General features: G+C 42.7%; 1 protein-coding gene across 15 annotated transcripts in view; it reads left to right on the plus strand.

Annotated features, from left to right (window-relative positions):
• Positions 1-14,161, plus strand: part of TNRC6B (trinucleotide repeat containing adaptor 6B) — a 127,259-nt gene that overhangs the window by 73,476 nt on the left and 39,622 nt on the right. For 9 of the 15 annotated variants that reach the window (XM_082769421.1, XM_082769420.1, XM_082769426.1 and 6 more), the window contains one exon: positions 10,500-10,587. In XM_082769421.1, coding sequence (XP_082625547.1) covers positions 10,500-10,587 — 88 coding nt within the window. Of the gene's footprint in view, positions 1-2,089; positions 2,337-3,830; positions 4,163-6,466; positions 7,441-10,499; positions 10,588-14,161 lie in introns of those variants that run through there. The other 6 variants (XM_082769413.1, XM_082769423.1, XM_082769416.1 and 3 more) reach the window with 5 other exon arrangements.

The raw sequence follows: 14,161 nt of genomic DNA on the forward strand, positions 1-14,161 counted from the left end.
TTTTAGCAATAAGCTGGGAGTATCTAATGTTTTCTTTATTTCCCCCTTTCCAAAAAATTCTGTCCTTTATCTCAGTTTAGATCTGCACCAGGCTGGCTTTACATCTTCTGAGAAACTATAAAAATGTGTGGTACAGTCCAAGAAATAAAAGTTTTACATCCTGCGTGGTGGGATGGCTCCCATGACTGTGTATTGCAGCGGTAGGATGCGGGCTCTTAGGAACAACAGGCTGGAACGCGAGGAGGGGCTGTTGCCCTCTATGTCCATGAGCAGCTGGAGTGCACGGAGCTCTGCCTGGGGGTGGGTGAGCCAACGGAGAGTTTATGGGTTAGGATTAAAGAGAAGGCAAGGGCAGGTGGCATTATAGCGGGGGTCTGTTACAGGCCTCCTGATCAGGAAGACCAAGCAGGTGAGGTCCGTCACAGACAGGTAGGAGCAGCCACGTGTACACAAGCCCTGGTCCTGCTAGGGAAGTTCAGCCATCCTGGTGTCTGTTGGAGGGATGACACAGGAAGGTGTAAGCATGTCAGGAGGTTCGTGGAATGCATTGATGATTAAACTGCCTTCTCCCAGCGACAGGGGAGGTTAAAGGCAGCCTTGGCTGCAGTGACCATGGAATGGTGGAGTTCAAGATCATGAGGGCAGCAAGGAGGGCACGCAGCAAGCTCACAACCCTGGACTTCTGGAGAGCAAGGATCTGCTGAGCAAACTACTCTGGCCCTGGTGGGATGCACCCATGAGTTTTGGCAGATGTGATTGTGAGGCCACTCAATAATCTCTGCTTGACCATAATAAGTGGGAGAAGTACCTGGGGACTGGAGGAAAGCAAACATCACTTCTGACTGCAAGAGGAAGACCTGGGGAACTGTAGACAGGTCAACCTCATCTCAGTCCCCAGGAAGCTGATGGAACAGTTCATCCTGGAAACCATTTCCAGGCACATGGAGGAGAAGAAAATGATCAGGAGGCCATGCATGTCGGCATGGATTCACCAAAGGAAGTAATGCTTCATCAACCTTGCAAGCTTCTGTAGTGAAATCAGCAGCCTGATGGACGAAGGGAGGAGCAGTGATGTTGTCCTGGACACAAAGGCCTTTGACACTGTTGCCTGTGATAAGGTCATAGAGAAGCCTTCAAATACGGACTGGATGAGAAATGAGGTGGACTGAAAACTGGCTGAGTGGCTGGCCCTACAGAGTGATGGGCAGTGGTGGAGAGCTGAGTTGGAAGCCAGTAATGAGGGGAGTACCCCAGGGATACTGGGTCCAGTCCTGCTCAATCTCTTCGTTAAAGATCTGGATGATGGGGTGGGGTGCGCTCTCAGTGAATTTGCAGATGACACAAAACTGGGGGGAGCGGCTTACTCATCGAAGGGCCAAGCTGCCATCCAGAGGGACTTGGACAGGCTGGAGAAATGGGCGGACAGGGACCTCGTGAAGTTCAGCGAGTAAAGATGTGAAGCCCTGCCCCTGGGGAGGAACAAGTTCTGTGCTCCGGATTCTTAGAGCCCACCTGGCCGGTGCTGTAATCACAAATGACGCTGTAGCAGAAAATGTTTGATTTAATTAAAAAGTATTACGCTTTCTCTCTGAAATGTTATGTTCTGATGTTAAAACAAATGTCATAATCGTTGTGAGTGCTGTGTTGTAGTTACCACAAACAGTAAATAGTTCAGTTTCTTAGGGCTTTTTTTGTGTGTGTTGAAGAGTAGTTCTGTTCCTGACATTTAAGACCGAAGTTTGTAATCTAAGAAAGCACAGAGCTGCTTTTGTTACAGCTGAGTTTACACCATTGTCAGGAGTTAGCGGTTGTTTTCCAGCGGCTGTCAGAAGATGAGCAGTAAACAGCTTTTGATAACGCTTCTCATCCATACATGTAAAAATGCATTATTCAGGTGGCAGTAATGCTCCTCAGCTTCCCTTCGTCGCAGTTTGTAACCATACAGGCAAGATGCTGGCATGTTAAGGGGCCACCAAGACGGCTAGTAGGCTGGGGTACGTCTTGCATAAGGAAAGGCTGAGGGAACTGGACTTGTTCAGCCTTACCCAGCTAAGGAGGTAGCGTTCCTGCTGTCGTCAGCCGCCTAATGAGAGGGTGCAGGGAGCCAAACTGTTCCTGGAGGTGGTGCGCACTGATAAGAGGCAACGAACACAAGCGGCAGAAAGGGAATTCGGGCTAGATACTGGGGGAGGGAAGCGCGATGCGATGGGTGGAGGCCAAACCCGGAGTGGGCCCTCCACGGTGACGGCAGCGTCTGTCCTTGGAGCTGCTCGGCGCATGGCTTGGTCCTGAGCAAACTCGTGGTGATGGCTCGGCGGCGTGTGCGGTTAGCCCAGGTAACTCGCGGGGCCCTTCAGCCAGAATTACCCCCGTGAGACCCGCAGGGGTACCGTGCAGGAAGGGCTGCTTGGCTCTTAGAGGGGAACTGCCTTAAAGAATAAAAACTAAACCTGGGAAGCGCTGTTTAGGGAAAAACTTCAGTGTAATTTTCCATCTGTCACTTTTCAAATGAAAGCTTTTTTTTTTTTTTTTTCCTGACATGCAAGCCATTTGAGATTATAAAACTGGTTCAAGTTTACAGCTCTTAATCTTCTCATGCAAAGCAATACTGGCAAACACTCGCGTACACTGCACTTGCAGACTAATAAGCAGCCCTTTTACTGACATCTGGCGCGCTGCCCGGATCGCCTGCATTTATGTCAAGCCCCATGTTGTGCGGGGAAGTAGGACTCTTGATGTATTTTGGGACGCACAGTGGGATAGGTGAAACGCTCGCTTTGCGTGGTGCAGTGAAAAAAAAAGAGTCACGCACATGGAAGGAGGGCTCAGCTCCTCCTGAGAGCAGTCACAGGTTCTTCATTGAGGTTTTATTGTGGTGGCTGTTACTCATTAAGTGTTCTATATCAGTTGTTCAGCATTCATTTCTCTATGTATTTTTGTGGGTTATAAAACCACAAAGATGCCTTTCTTGGTAAACAGTTGTAGATAGATAATGGAGCTTTCTACACATTTTGATCCTTGAAGTCCCGAATAAGAGCCGTGTCTTGCTGAACGAGTGTTTCGATCCGATAACAAATTATTGGGCTCGTAATAATAGGTGGGTTTCTAACTGCATGCTTTGCCTTTTTGAGGCATTTTTTTTTTTTATCACATTTCACAACTCTCTAAACACTTTCTCTGTGGTTTTGGTGCGCGTGTGTGTGCATGTTATGAAATAATGATTACTGATCCGTAAGAGCTTTGAAGCATTTGAAGGGAGAAAACTTGCTCGGTTCTTACATTCTAGGACTTGGGCTGCAGCTCTCCGCGTGCTTAAAACCCGAGTTTTTATCAACAGTAGCTAACATTTGTAAACTTTCAGATCTTGCCTGAAAGTAGATTTTCTTCGTGTACGTTGTTGATACAGCTGCAACGTGTAATGTTATAAAGAGCACAAGCAAGAAATACGGAATATTAAAAAAAGATTTCAGTTCTCATTTTACACAATGTAAGGTTTTCTTGTTAACGGGAGACTATGAAAACTGAAATGGAACCCCCCAAAAAACAGTTGCTGAACGTGTTGAGAACACACCTCCGCATTTAGGAGCCTTTGGAGTTGTTACATAGGGCTTATGCTGTCCGGTTCTTTAAAGCAAACAGCCCTTCATGGTCAGAGCTGTTGCTTTTCTGTTACTGTAAATCATTATGCCTATACGTGTAATACTCCAGAAGTAATTAATCTTACTCTATTAGCAAGTCTAATAGCATTCCGCGGGGAGTCCTGCTTTAGAAGTACATGCTTCAAGTGAAGTCGGCACGCCGATGTTGGAAATTTGGTTATTTTCTCCAGCGACTTCACATTGCTGATGTTTTGCAGAGATAACGGCCTATCGGTTGTTCCAGATACGCTATTTAAAGTAAGCAAACTTCTTGCAGTGACGCGGTTTGGGACTCCAGCCAGAGAGGGGAAGCAAGCAGCTTACTCCAGCTTCTTGAGGGGCAAACAACCCCCGCCTTTGCAAGGCGCTGCTTTGCAGAGCGTTTTAGAGATGTTTTATTTAAAAGTTTTTTTTCAGTTAATATACGGTGAAGCGTCTATTGCGTGTGTGTATCAAATCCTCAGCGTATCCTTTTGGGGGGTGGCTTTTGTTATATTTTGTCTTACATGTTATACTACATGCAGGTATGTGTTTATATATATTGTTACAAATATGAAAAATTTAATGTCATGCTAAATAGCTGGGTCCTGATACTTTGATTTTATTTTGAATTCAAAGAGCAGAGCTTAGTTACCCCATTGCAAACTGCTCAGTTCTGAACTACGCAGTTGATCTCTACAGTATTGCAGTTGTTTAGTGATGCTACAAATTTCAGTCTCATTTCAGGCAAACAACTGATTTTCCTTCTTTTCCTTGAAATTTTTATGCTCTGGGTTTATTTTTTTTACAGTCTGGGAAGTTTTTATACTCAGGGGTGCTATTTTGAGGGATCAGTGTTTTTTTTTCCCCTTATCCACATCAGAATTCATTAGTCCTAGAATAGTTCTGCATTCCATTCCTTCTGTTCAGCCTGAAGACCGAGTTCCTAAAGAGCTGCGTCCTGCTCAGCCAACTTGTGCATGGCTTACGTCTGCCTGATTTATGCTGCTTAGCGAGGAAGGTGGCTCATGCCGTGCATTTGAGCATGTTTTATAAAATGGAATTAGTCCCATTTTGAACCTTTCGATCAGCAAGATCATAACTCTTTACATGGCCTGGTCTAGCAGAAGCAGTTTTACTGTTAGGAACTCGGTCAGGACTCTGTCCCAGGAGCTCTGGGACTTAGCCCGTGCTGTCAACACCTTCCTTCTGCTTCGTGCTCTGTCTGAACGTGCTGGAGCACACTGCAGTGTTTGGGCACACTGTGCTCTTCTCACACTGGTGGAGTGATGGACCCTTAGCTTAAAGCATGACGTCAACTGAAAGGAGAATTAAAACTGTAAAGTTTTTCATACCCCAGTACAGTGCATTTTATTTTGTTTATTTTTTAGTCTCTGCAATTGAGTTTGATATGATCTAAAAGCTTTCATCCAGCTTAAGCAGTTGATAGCCAGTGTTACTTGCTGCTGCAAGACAGGCTTGAGCCTTAAACGGAGAACTGAAATTGTGTGTACTCATTTGGGACTTGTGGTATGCTTTCTTCATAGCTTATGGCCCTTGTTACAATCAGAGTAAGCTTTTTAATGTATGGCTATATAAATTGTGGTATAGGAACATACCACGAAAGCCCCTGTTATGCTTAGAATTGCACACACGCAAATGACAACAGTAGGGTTACATTTGCAGGGTGTGAAATAAAGGCTAAATGCAGTACGGTTCCAAGAAACATCTCTACTTGTACAACTTGGGAGTCAGGTTCAGAAGGAAATGCAGGCACTTTGACTGATCCTTCTGCTGATACAAGGTACAGGGTTTTACAGGGTGCTCTGTGGAGAGGTGATATACAGTGAGGCTGTGCTTTCACTTAATTGCAACCAACTTACCGTGCTGCTTTGAATGGAGAAGATTCCCTACTGCATATGCGTGCTCCTTTCTGATATTAATCTGATAATGCGCTAAAATAATTAATTTACAAGAAAAGGGGGAGGCCGATGAGTGGGGCAAGTCGCTTTTTGAGACTTGAAATTGTTTGCAATACAATCAGCTGACTTCCAGAGAAGAAACCGCTCTGTGAATGCAGCTTACTTTTCTCTAAGAGGGTTCCTGTCTGTATAGCTTGAGAGGAGCTTTTGCCTTGAGCTTGCTTCAAATCCGGACCGGCACTGGGCACCTTCCAGTAGATTTAATTCCTGGTTTTGGTTCCTCAACTTTGAGTCTTTCATTCTATTTCTAAAATGCTTATAAATATATTTCTGGTCTGATATTTTGGACCACAAGAGGCCTGACTGTAATAAAGAGCCAGTTCAAGTTAATAAAACAAATATTGCCTCAAAGCGAGGCTGGCCCATGTGGCTCTTTATGGCTCAAGTTTTCAGACAAAATTTAAATTGTTGACGTGACCTTGTCCCTGTACAGATAAAAGCTTGTTCTGGTAAAGCACTGTTGATCCTACAAGTGTAGTTCCATAATCCCCTCTTCTGAAAGAACACAGAGAAGTTGGCTCCCAATTTGGAGGAAGACTTCAGAATCATCCAATGCTTATTGCAATGCAGAGAACAGGGTGCACTTCATACAAGTTTGATGCCACTCCTGTGTTGTGTTAGGGTTAATGATCCTGAAAGTGAAGGGTAGGGGCAGGAGGAGGGAAGATTGCTTGGGGTTTTGGTATGTAGCCTGCATCTTGGCCCACGGGGCAACACTTCTCCGCTGCAGCCCGGTGGAAGGAACTGCAAGCTGACTACACTCGGGTGCCGCTCCTGAGTTTCAAGGAATTTATTTCTTCCATGTTACTTCCATTTTTGTGCGGTTTTAGTTGGAGGGTGACTTCATAGGGTTTTTTTTTTTTGTAGACTAATGCTCCGCGTGGCGTGTTATCTCCGCCTATCAAAGCGTGCTGCCGGCAGATAGCGCGCAGCGCGGTGCGTCACCTCGTCTCGCGCTTCACTTTGCGATAGCAGGGACTTAAAGAACAGCTTCGGTTCTTCGCCATGCCTCAAGCCCGTGCATTTCAGGGATAAGGATCCTTTTAGAAGTAGTTTTCTGGAAAAATGAATACTGGGATTTTGCAGGAAATTAATCTCCAAAAATGATAAATTCTGTGGGAGGCTACGCTTTCTGAATGCCTCTTCTTTTTTTCTTCCTGAAGTGGGTATGTTTTTATAAGAACTTGGACTTTACAACTGTTTTCTGTTACTTCTAATGTTAACTAGCTAAAAAAAAAAAAACTCATTTTCTCTGAAATAAAATATTCTCGTCTTGGCCAAAGAGCACTAATGCATTGAGTGTACTGCATTATAGGTGCTCTGCTGCGTGTTGTTTTTCAAACAAAATGTTGGATTAAAACTTAGAGGTGCTTATCATTTGAAGTGCTAATACGCCTCATTTGAAATAGTCAGAAATGAAGTCTGTAATACACTTCTTAAACATTATCAACAACGTTGATTCTAAGATTTTGAGGGAAATAAAACGACTGCTTAATTGTGCTTTACTAGGACCGACACACGCTGCCTTGGACAAGACTGGAGTAGAAAGCTGGCTGCTGATCGCTCAGTAGCAAATTTCCTCTTCAGGGTTTTGGTGTGTCCTTGTTCCCACTACTATGCGCTGGTAACAAAAAGCGGAACCACACCCCATTGGATTACTCTAAAGTCACTCGTGTAGAGTTGGTGGATTTTCTCCCCAGGTTGATATTGTCAATACAAGCAGCTGGTTGCTGGAAGGTTGATGATTGATCCCAGTTTCTCTGACCGGGCCAGAAAGAATTGCCTTTTAGCTGATGGTGGAAGGTTAATGAGCAACGTGGTCTTTTCAGTAAATGGATGAGGTACTTGAAAGTTTTTTGGTAAATTTATTGTAATGCTTAGCATTGCAATGTGCTTTTTTCCCCCCCTCCAGACAATTTTGGTCTCACAAGTTTGTGTTTAACCCATTGCCAAAAAAACGTTATTTTTAAGAAGGGGTCCTTAAAACAAGGCAAGAAAGACTGATCTTACGTATGACTCAAGAGGGAAACTATATAGTTATAAAAGTGCAAATAATAGTGAACTGCATCAAAGAGCAAAAGTGGGAAGAAGTCAAGTGTGATAGCCAAAATGACAACGAGCTATTTCCCCGCTAATTTGGTAAACTTTCAGCATGCAGGTTACATCGTTGACTTGTCCATATTGTCAATCCTTCTCTGGCATTTGGAGAGCACAACTTCATCCTTTGTACTTGTTTGTGAGCTTTTGTTTATGTTTTGTCAATAACTTAATAGTCATGAACATACACCCCGGGAGTTGAGAGAGATCTGCCGGCTCAACAGAACTTGGCTGTGTGCAACGAATTCTTGACTTCCAGCATAAATGACCAAGTGTCGACTATTACTATATTGTAGTTGATGATGTACCCAGTGCAATAATGGATATATATCTCTGCTTAAACAGCAGAAGGAGTACAGGTAGTCATAAAGCTTCTCTGCAGCCCTCATACCCCAAGTCCTTGTTCATGTACATTGCCAAGCAAGGGGGCTGCAGCAGCAGCCACCTCCCTGTTCTGAGCTTGTTGTCTCAAAAGCAGGTGACGATCACCAGGTGTTTTCTTCCAGGCAACGATCCTCTATCCTCAGTTCCTTTTCTTACTAGTGCTATGTGTCATTTTAAGAAATAACTTCAGCTTTGAGGGCAAATATTACCTTTTCCTCGTTCTTTTCCATTCCCTGTTCTGCTCGAAAAATAAGTAGGTGCTTTAAAGTGAAGATTGTCTGTGTGCCAGGCAGTTACTGGAACTCATTTTGTTTTTTGATCCTACCCTTTTTCAGCAGCTCTTTTAAGACAGCTCTTAAACCTTTGCCTGCTGTAAGAAAGCTTTTTAGAAATCGTAAAGTTTTAACTGGCACTCCAGCCCTAAAGGTGCGCACTTCTTGACTGAAAAAAAAAAAAAAAAAAAGCAGACATAATTTGAGGTTATAGTAACTTTGAGAGATAAGGGTATCACTGGAGAGCTTTTTCAAATTAATTAAACTCTGTGGCTCAAAGAAAATTGGGAAACTGTGTCTCAATGCCATGCTCGTATGAAGTATGCTCACCTCCCCGATGCTTTGCATCATGTGCTTGTTAGTGAAACTGAAAAACCTGTGGGGTTTTTCCTTGCCAGAGTGTAGGGCTGGGAAGTGTGCTTTGACATTTCACAGAGAACAGAAGAACAAGACCTGACCTGGCTTAAGCAATACTAGGCAGAGCGCATGAAACACCATTCAGTCTGGTGCAGAACACATGCAGCGTGTCCCCAGTTCTGTTAAATCAGGACGGGATCTGCCGTTGTGGATGGATTGGGTAGGGTGACAGCCTGAGGTTGGTACTGCTCAGGGCTCATCCGTGCCCCTTCTATTCCCCATCCACCAAGGAGAATCTGACTTAAGGAAACCATCCATTTTATGATTGTTCACAGAACCTTTTTTCTCAAAGAGAGCTCTGCAAAGTCCTCAAGCAGGAACCATAACATTTCAAAAGGATTTTTTGTCTAAATTGAAGTGCTTAGTTATGTTAAATGTTTCTTTGCACGCTAACTTGGCAGTATGTGGTGAAAATGCAAGCATAAATGTTGCTTAAGATACTGTAACTTGCAATGGAAGGAAATTTTTGAATGAAACAACAGCAAAGCCAGCTTGGCTCTAATCTTTCAAAGTTGTAGTCACAAAGAGCTTTGATTTGTGCATAATTTTAACAGCTTAGTGCAAGCATAAGCTCCAATTTTGTTTATAAAACAGTTATAGCCACCACAGTAAATAGAAATTTCTCTTCCCTCTTCCCCACTAGCCCCCCAGTAGGGTACAGATTCTTCTGTGCATTTAAAGTTGATCACTTGAAACTTCACAGGTCCATCTTCATTGATGTAAATTAAGATTGTGTCATAAAAGATCATGGGTTACGCTTGTTGTTCCCCATTTGTAAAGTACACATTGCTTTTCTCTGGTCCTCCACCTCATCTGTCAGATCATCTTTTTACATTAATCGTCTTAATCTTTCCCTGAAAAAAACGAATTTATTCCAAGCGAGGTGAAAACTTAATCTGAAATTTACTTTTTTAGCAGGTGAAGAGAACTGATTAACTGAAATGTGTTTTGCCATAGAAACAGGGCAGCCAGTAACGTCTGTGCAGCAAATTAACCATTTACTGGCACTTTTATGTTTGATACAAAACGTAGCAACAAGGCGATAGCTTGACAACAACAGCAGCTGTGCTGATTTTTTTTCCTTTATTTTTTAGAAAGGTTGTTCTAGTGGAAAAAATAGATTCCCTGGGAAGTAGTTTATATTACAAGGTTCGTCACAAGAATCTGTGGGTGGGTACAATAGGCTAGAAATTAAATTAGCTATTTGTATAATAAATGATGGTTTTGATTTGATATGACACTTCTAGTCTCTTATAAAAGTGGCATAGCTACAGGCAATAGAATAATCTCTTCCTCTTGTGAAGATAAATGTCATATCAGACCAAACCATCTTATTTTAAATTACAACTTCCCTTTTTTACCATATGAAAAGATTCATGAGACTGTTCATTAAATAATATCACAACCCAATTAAAAGTATACTTTGCCCCAACTGTCTTCGAGATCTTTTCTAATATCAGGCATGTGGTTAACTTGCAGAGGGCACTAACAGAAGAGGCCTCATCCAAATAAATTTCCTTTATGCAGCAAGTGGTGTGATTGTGGTCGCAATGAACTAGAAGGTGCTTTTCTGGTCTCACTTAGGCCGAAACCCTCAATGCAAATGAAATATGATGATCAAGGGAACCTAGTAACCTGACTTCTTTTCTTGGGGGGAAGAGAGAGATACTACATGAGGCTCTTGCAGAACTTGGCAGTGCTCTTACTGTTTTTTTCTCATGTTTTGGCAGAGAGAAGGAGCAAGAAAGGGAAGAACAGTTAATGGAAGACAAGAAAAGGAAGAAAGAGGATAAGAAAAAGAAGGAATCTGCTCAGAAGGTAGGTTTTGATATTTGAATTCTTCTTTCCAGCAGGAACATAAATCGTACTGGGGTTGGTAAGATGTTAGATTGTTTGTATTTGAGCTTAAAAACTCTTCATCTAAAGTATAGTGATATGTTATTAAAGATTTTTTTACATTATTTTTCTTGAACTTCAGTTTTAGTAAACTTTGATATTTCTTCTTCTGAGTGTTCAGGTGAAGAAAGAGTAATTAGTTTTGTGAAATGAAGTATTAAATTCATGTTCCTGAATATGAGCTCCCTTGATCTCTGCAGCTCCTGCTGCTTCAAGGTGTTTGGGTACGGGAACACTGCAAGTCCTTTACGAAGGTTATATGAAATGTTCCCTACTGAAGTTGCCTTTATTTTTGCTAAGTATCATTTAGGTTTTCTATTTTCCGTGGCTAGTAACCCTTATGTTAAGTGCATCAGTTTGAGTCTGAGCAGTAGAGAATTGAGTCGCTGAAAAATGTGCTCAGCAAATGAATTTGAACACTTGGTTTATTTAGAAGTGCTCTGTTCTGCTGAAAATGTAGTAAATTGTTCTGGGAGTTAACCTGAAGTGTGAACTTGAGTCTCTTGCAGCTTTATCCATGCTTTTTACTGGTAAAATCCTCCCTGTCTGGTTCTGGGCATCCCAGTACAAGACAGATGTAGGATCCTGGAGTGGGTCCAGCAAAAGGGGCCCCTGAGGGGTGATGAAGGGACTGGAGTACAGATGGAGGGGGTCTGAGAGCTGGGACTGCTCAGCCTGGAGAAGAAGAGGCTCAGGGGGTCTATAAATGCCTGGTGGGTGAGAGGGTTTAAATAAGATGCATCCAGGCTCTTCTCAGTGCCCAGTGACAGGGCTCGAGGCAGTGGGTGAGCACAAACTGAAATGCAAGAAATTCCACTTAATCATAGAAAGACTTCTTTGTGAGCGTGCGTGAATGGTCAATCGCTGGAACAGGTTTCCCAGAGAAGTTGTGGTGCCTCTCTCTTTGGAGATGCTCAGAAACAAGTCGGACACGGCCCTGAGCAGTCTGGTTTTGTTAAATTGCTTTGAGGGCGATGAGGGAGGAGAACCACCATGAAGTCTGAGAGCTCGAGAGGCTGTGCCTTCCAACCTCGACAGCAATGTGAAATTGAAAGCAAAATGTTTGACTTTCACTAGTCCCAGTTTTTCAGTTACTTTAGTACAACAGATCCCACCACAGGTCGGGTGTTACTCATGTTGCGTTAGATGCTGTAGCTTTGTGTTGTGAACAGCCACCACTGATTGTGCCGTGCCAGTTAATTTTTGGTTTATCCGGGAGCTTTCTTAAAATCAGATTCTTCACCTATTTGAATGTATGGCTTTAAAACAGGTGCGGGTAAACCCAGTGTTATTTCTGTTGCCTTCATCCCAAGGCCGTGTTGATACATCCCCAATAATGCTGCAGAAGATCGGTAGCTACAGAATAAGCTTTCTCCAGTGCCTGGTCTTTTTTTGCTTCAGTATTGCTGCTTACACGTTCAAAACCAAAATAAATGTTGTATTTTCAGCTGAGGATGTGTAGGAACCAGGAGGTGCAGAGGCTTGTAACTGGAGGCTGGTGATTTGAGGATTAGATGCTGATACTCAGTAACACAACAAAAACTTGGAAAGGTGGTGCAGATCACGTTGATAACCACTGTGTTTGCTGAGGAATCAGCGCTTTGAATACAAAGATCTGCCAATTTTCCTGTGTGGTCCCTCACCTACCAAGTTATTTGGTATAACTGAATGTTATGATATTTTTGCCAAAATCTTAGGAAAGGTAAACACTGTAAATAAACTAATCTCCTAGAGAACAAACGTTAAAGAGTGCTGCTTGAAGTACTCCTTAAAGACAGAATATGGGCAGAACACAAACGTGCGTGTCTGTTCTCAGGAACTGTGTGGTGGTGGTCACCAAATAAGCAGCAGTGATTTAGGGGGTAGCTGTTTTTTCAAGGTTTGTATAACATGAAACAACGGTTTCTCTCTGGATCTTCTGCAGCTTACAAAATAAAACAGTGAAAAAAAAAAATCACCCAAGATTATGCAAGCAAATTCATAGACTGAATTCCTGTGGTTTGTGTCCCAGGGGCTGTTTGGTAGCTTGTCAGAAGGCTGAGATTGGCCCTGCCCTGCCAGTGCTTACAGGTTTCCCACAGAGAGATGACGGCTCTAAGTCTGAGACATGCTGTCACTTTTTCTCAGCTTTTCTATTCTAGACCCGAAAAAAATCACAAAACCAGATCCTTTTAACAAGTACAGATTCAGCACAGGCAAAAGTGAATTTTTTCCCAAAACACAAACTGTGGTTATAATTCAGAATTCTTTAAACATTTGTTAAAATGGTGTTCTTCCAAGCAGGCAAGTTATTTACTGAACATGTTTACTGCTAACTGTAGTAAACCTAGCAGCTTTACAAGATCGGTTTCATGAATTTTTTTAGTAGTAAATCATCAGAGTCACTGAAGTGCTTAACCGAATTTTAACTGTTACAGAAGTAGATATAATTTTACACACACGGGATGTTTCAAAAGTGAAGTGAAAACTGACGTCTGGCGTTGCACAGATACATTTTTGGTCTCTTAGGAGAGTTGGATTACCTAAATCTGTGAAGCTACGATGCTTGAGACTTTTTTTTATTACAGTGAATATTCCACTTTGCATATCGCAGCGTTCATCTTTGCAAAGTAAGTGATGCCACAGCAATTCAGGGCAGTTTTGTCTTTTTATTCTTTACCATACAAAAGAGTTCTGGCTTGGTTGGCTTAAACAATAAACTGCTTTTTACTTGTGCTTTCATTATTCTATACCGTCCCTGTGTGCTTTCCAGAATTATGGACTAGGTCAGCAATTTCTTTTTCAGAATAGGTGTCATAGAGCCTGACACATGATGATCTTTAGGGGTTTTCTTTATTGTGTAGTGGAGCTCATGATCGACAGGTTCAAAACATGCTACAATGCCCATGATTCCAGCGAATATACCAGTGATATGTTTGTTCCTGCTGTGGCTTGAAACCTGCTACGCTGAAAGAATGTAGAAGTACAGCAGAACCACACACAGAGTTCGTTGGCCAGCCTGATGGCTCACTTCAGTAATCACTCGAGAGATTTTGAAGCCTGTTTCTTTATAGGTAGCGCTGGTACATCCCGTCCTTGTGGCAGCGAGACCAGTAATTTTTAGGACTACTTCTCCTTGGAAGAGATGTAATGGGTAGAGCGAAAGGGGAAGACGACAGAGCCAGATTGGTACTCTCACATGTGGAAACCCCGTGGGACTTCTGTTGCCAGCCCCAACAGTCTGCTGTAGGGATGTTCTCATCAAGGGCAGCTTTTATTACACTTCAGCTGTAATACTTCATCTCTGAAATCTGGAAGAACTGTAGTGGCATAGCACTTGTTTATTTGTGCTTCAGAAGTTCGTGTTTGGGATGAGGGGCATGTACTAAAAATCATCAAGAGCAAAGTAATTACGGTTTCTGCCAGAGAATTCTGCATCAGGCAACGATATTACAGGAACTGTAGTGTTCTTGAAAACTTGTGTATAAGTTTGGGAATACTTTTGAGACTTGCAGTT

Source organism: Aythya marila, assembly GCF_965140915.1.
Source record: "Aythya marila genome assembly, chromosome: 1".
In the NCBI taxonomy this organism is placed as follows: Eukaryota; Metazoa; Chordata; class Aves; order Anseriformes; family Anatidae; genus Aythya; species Aythya marila.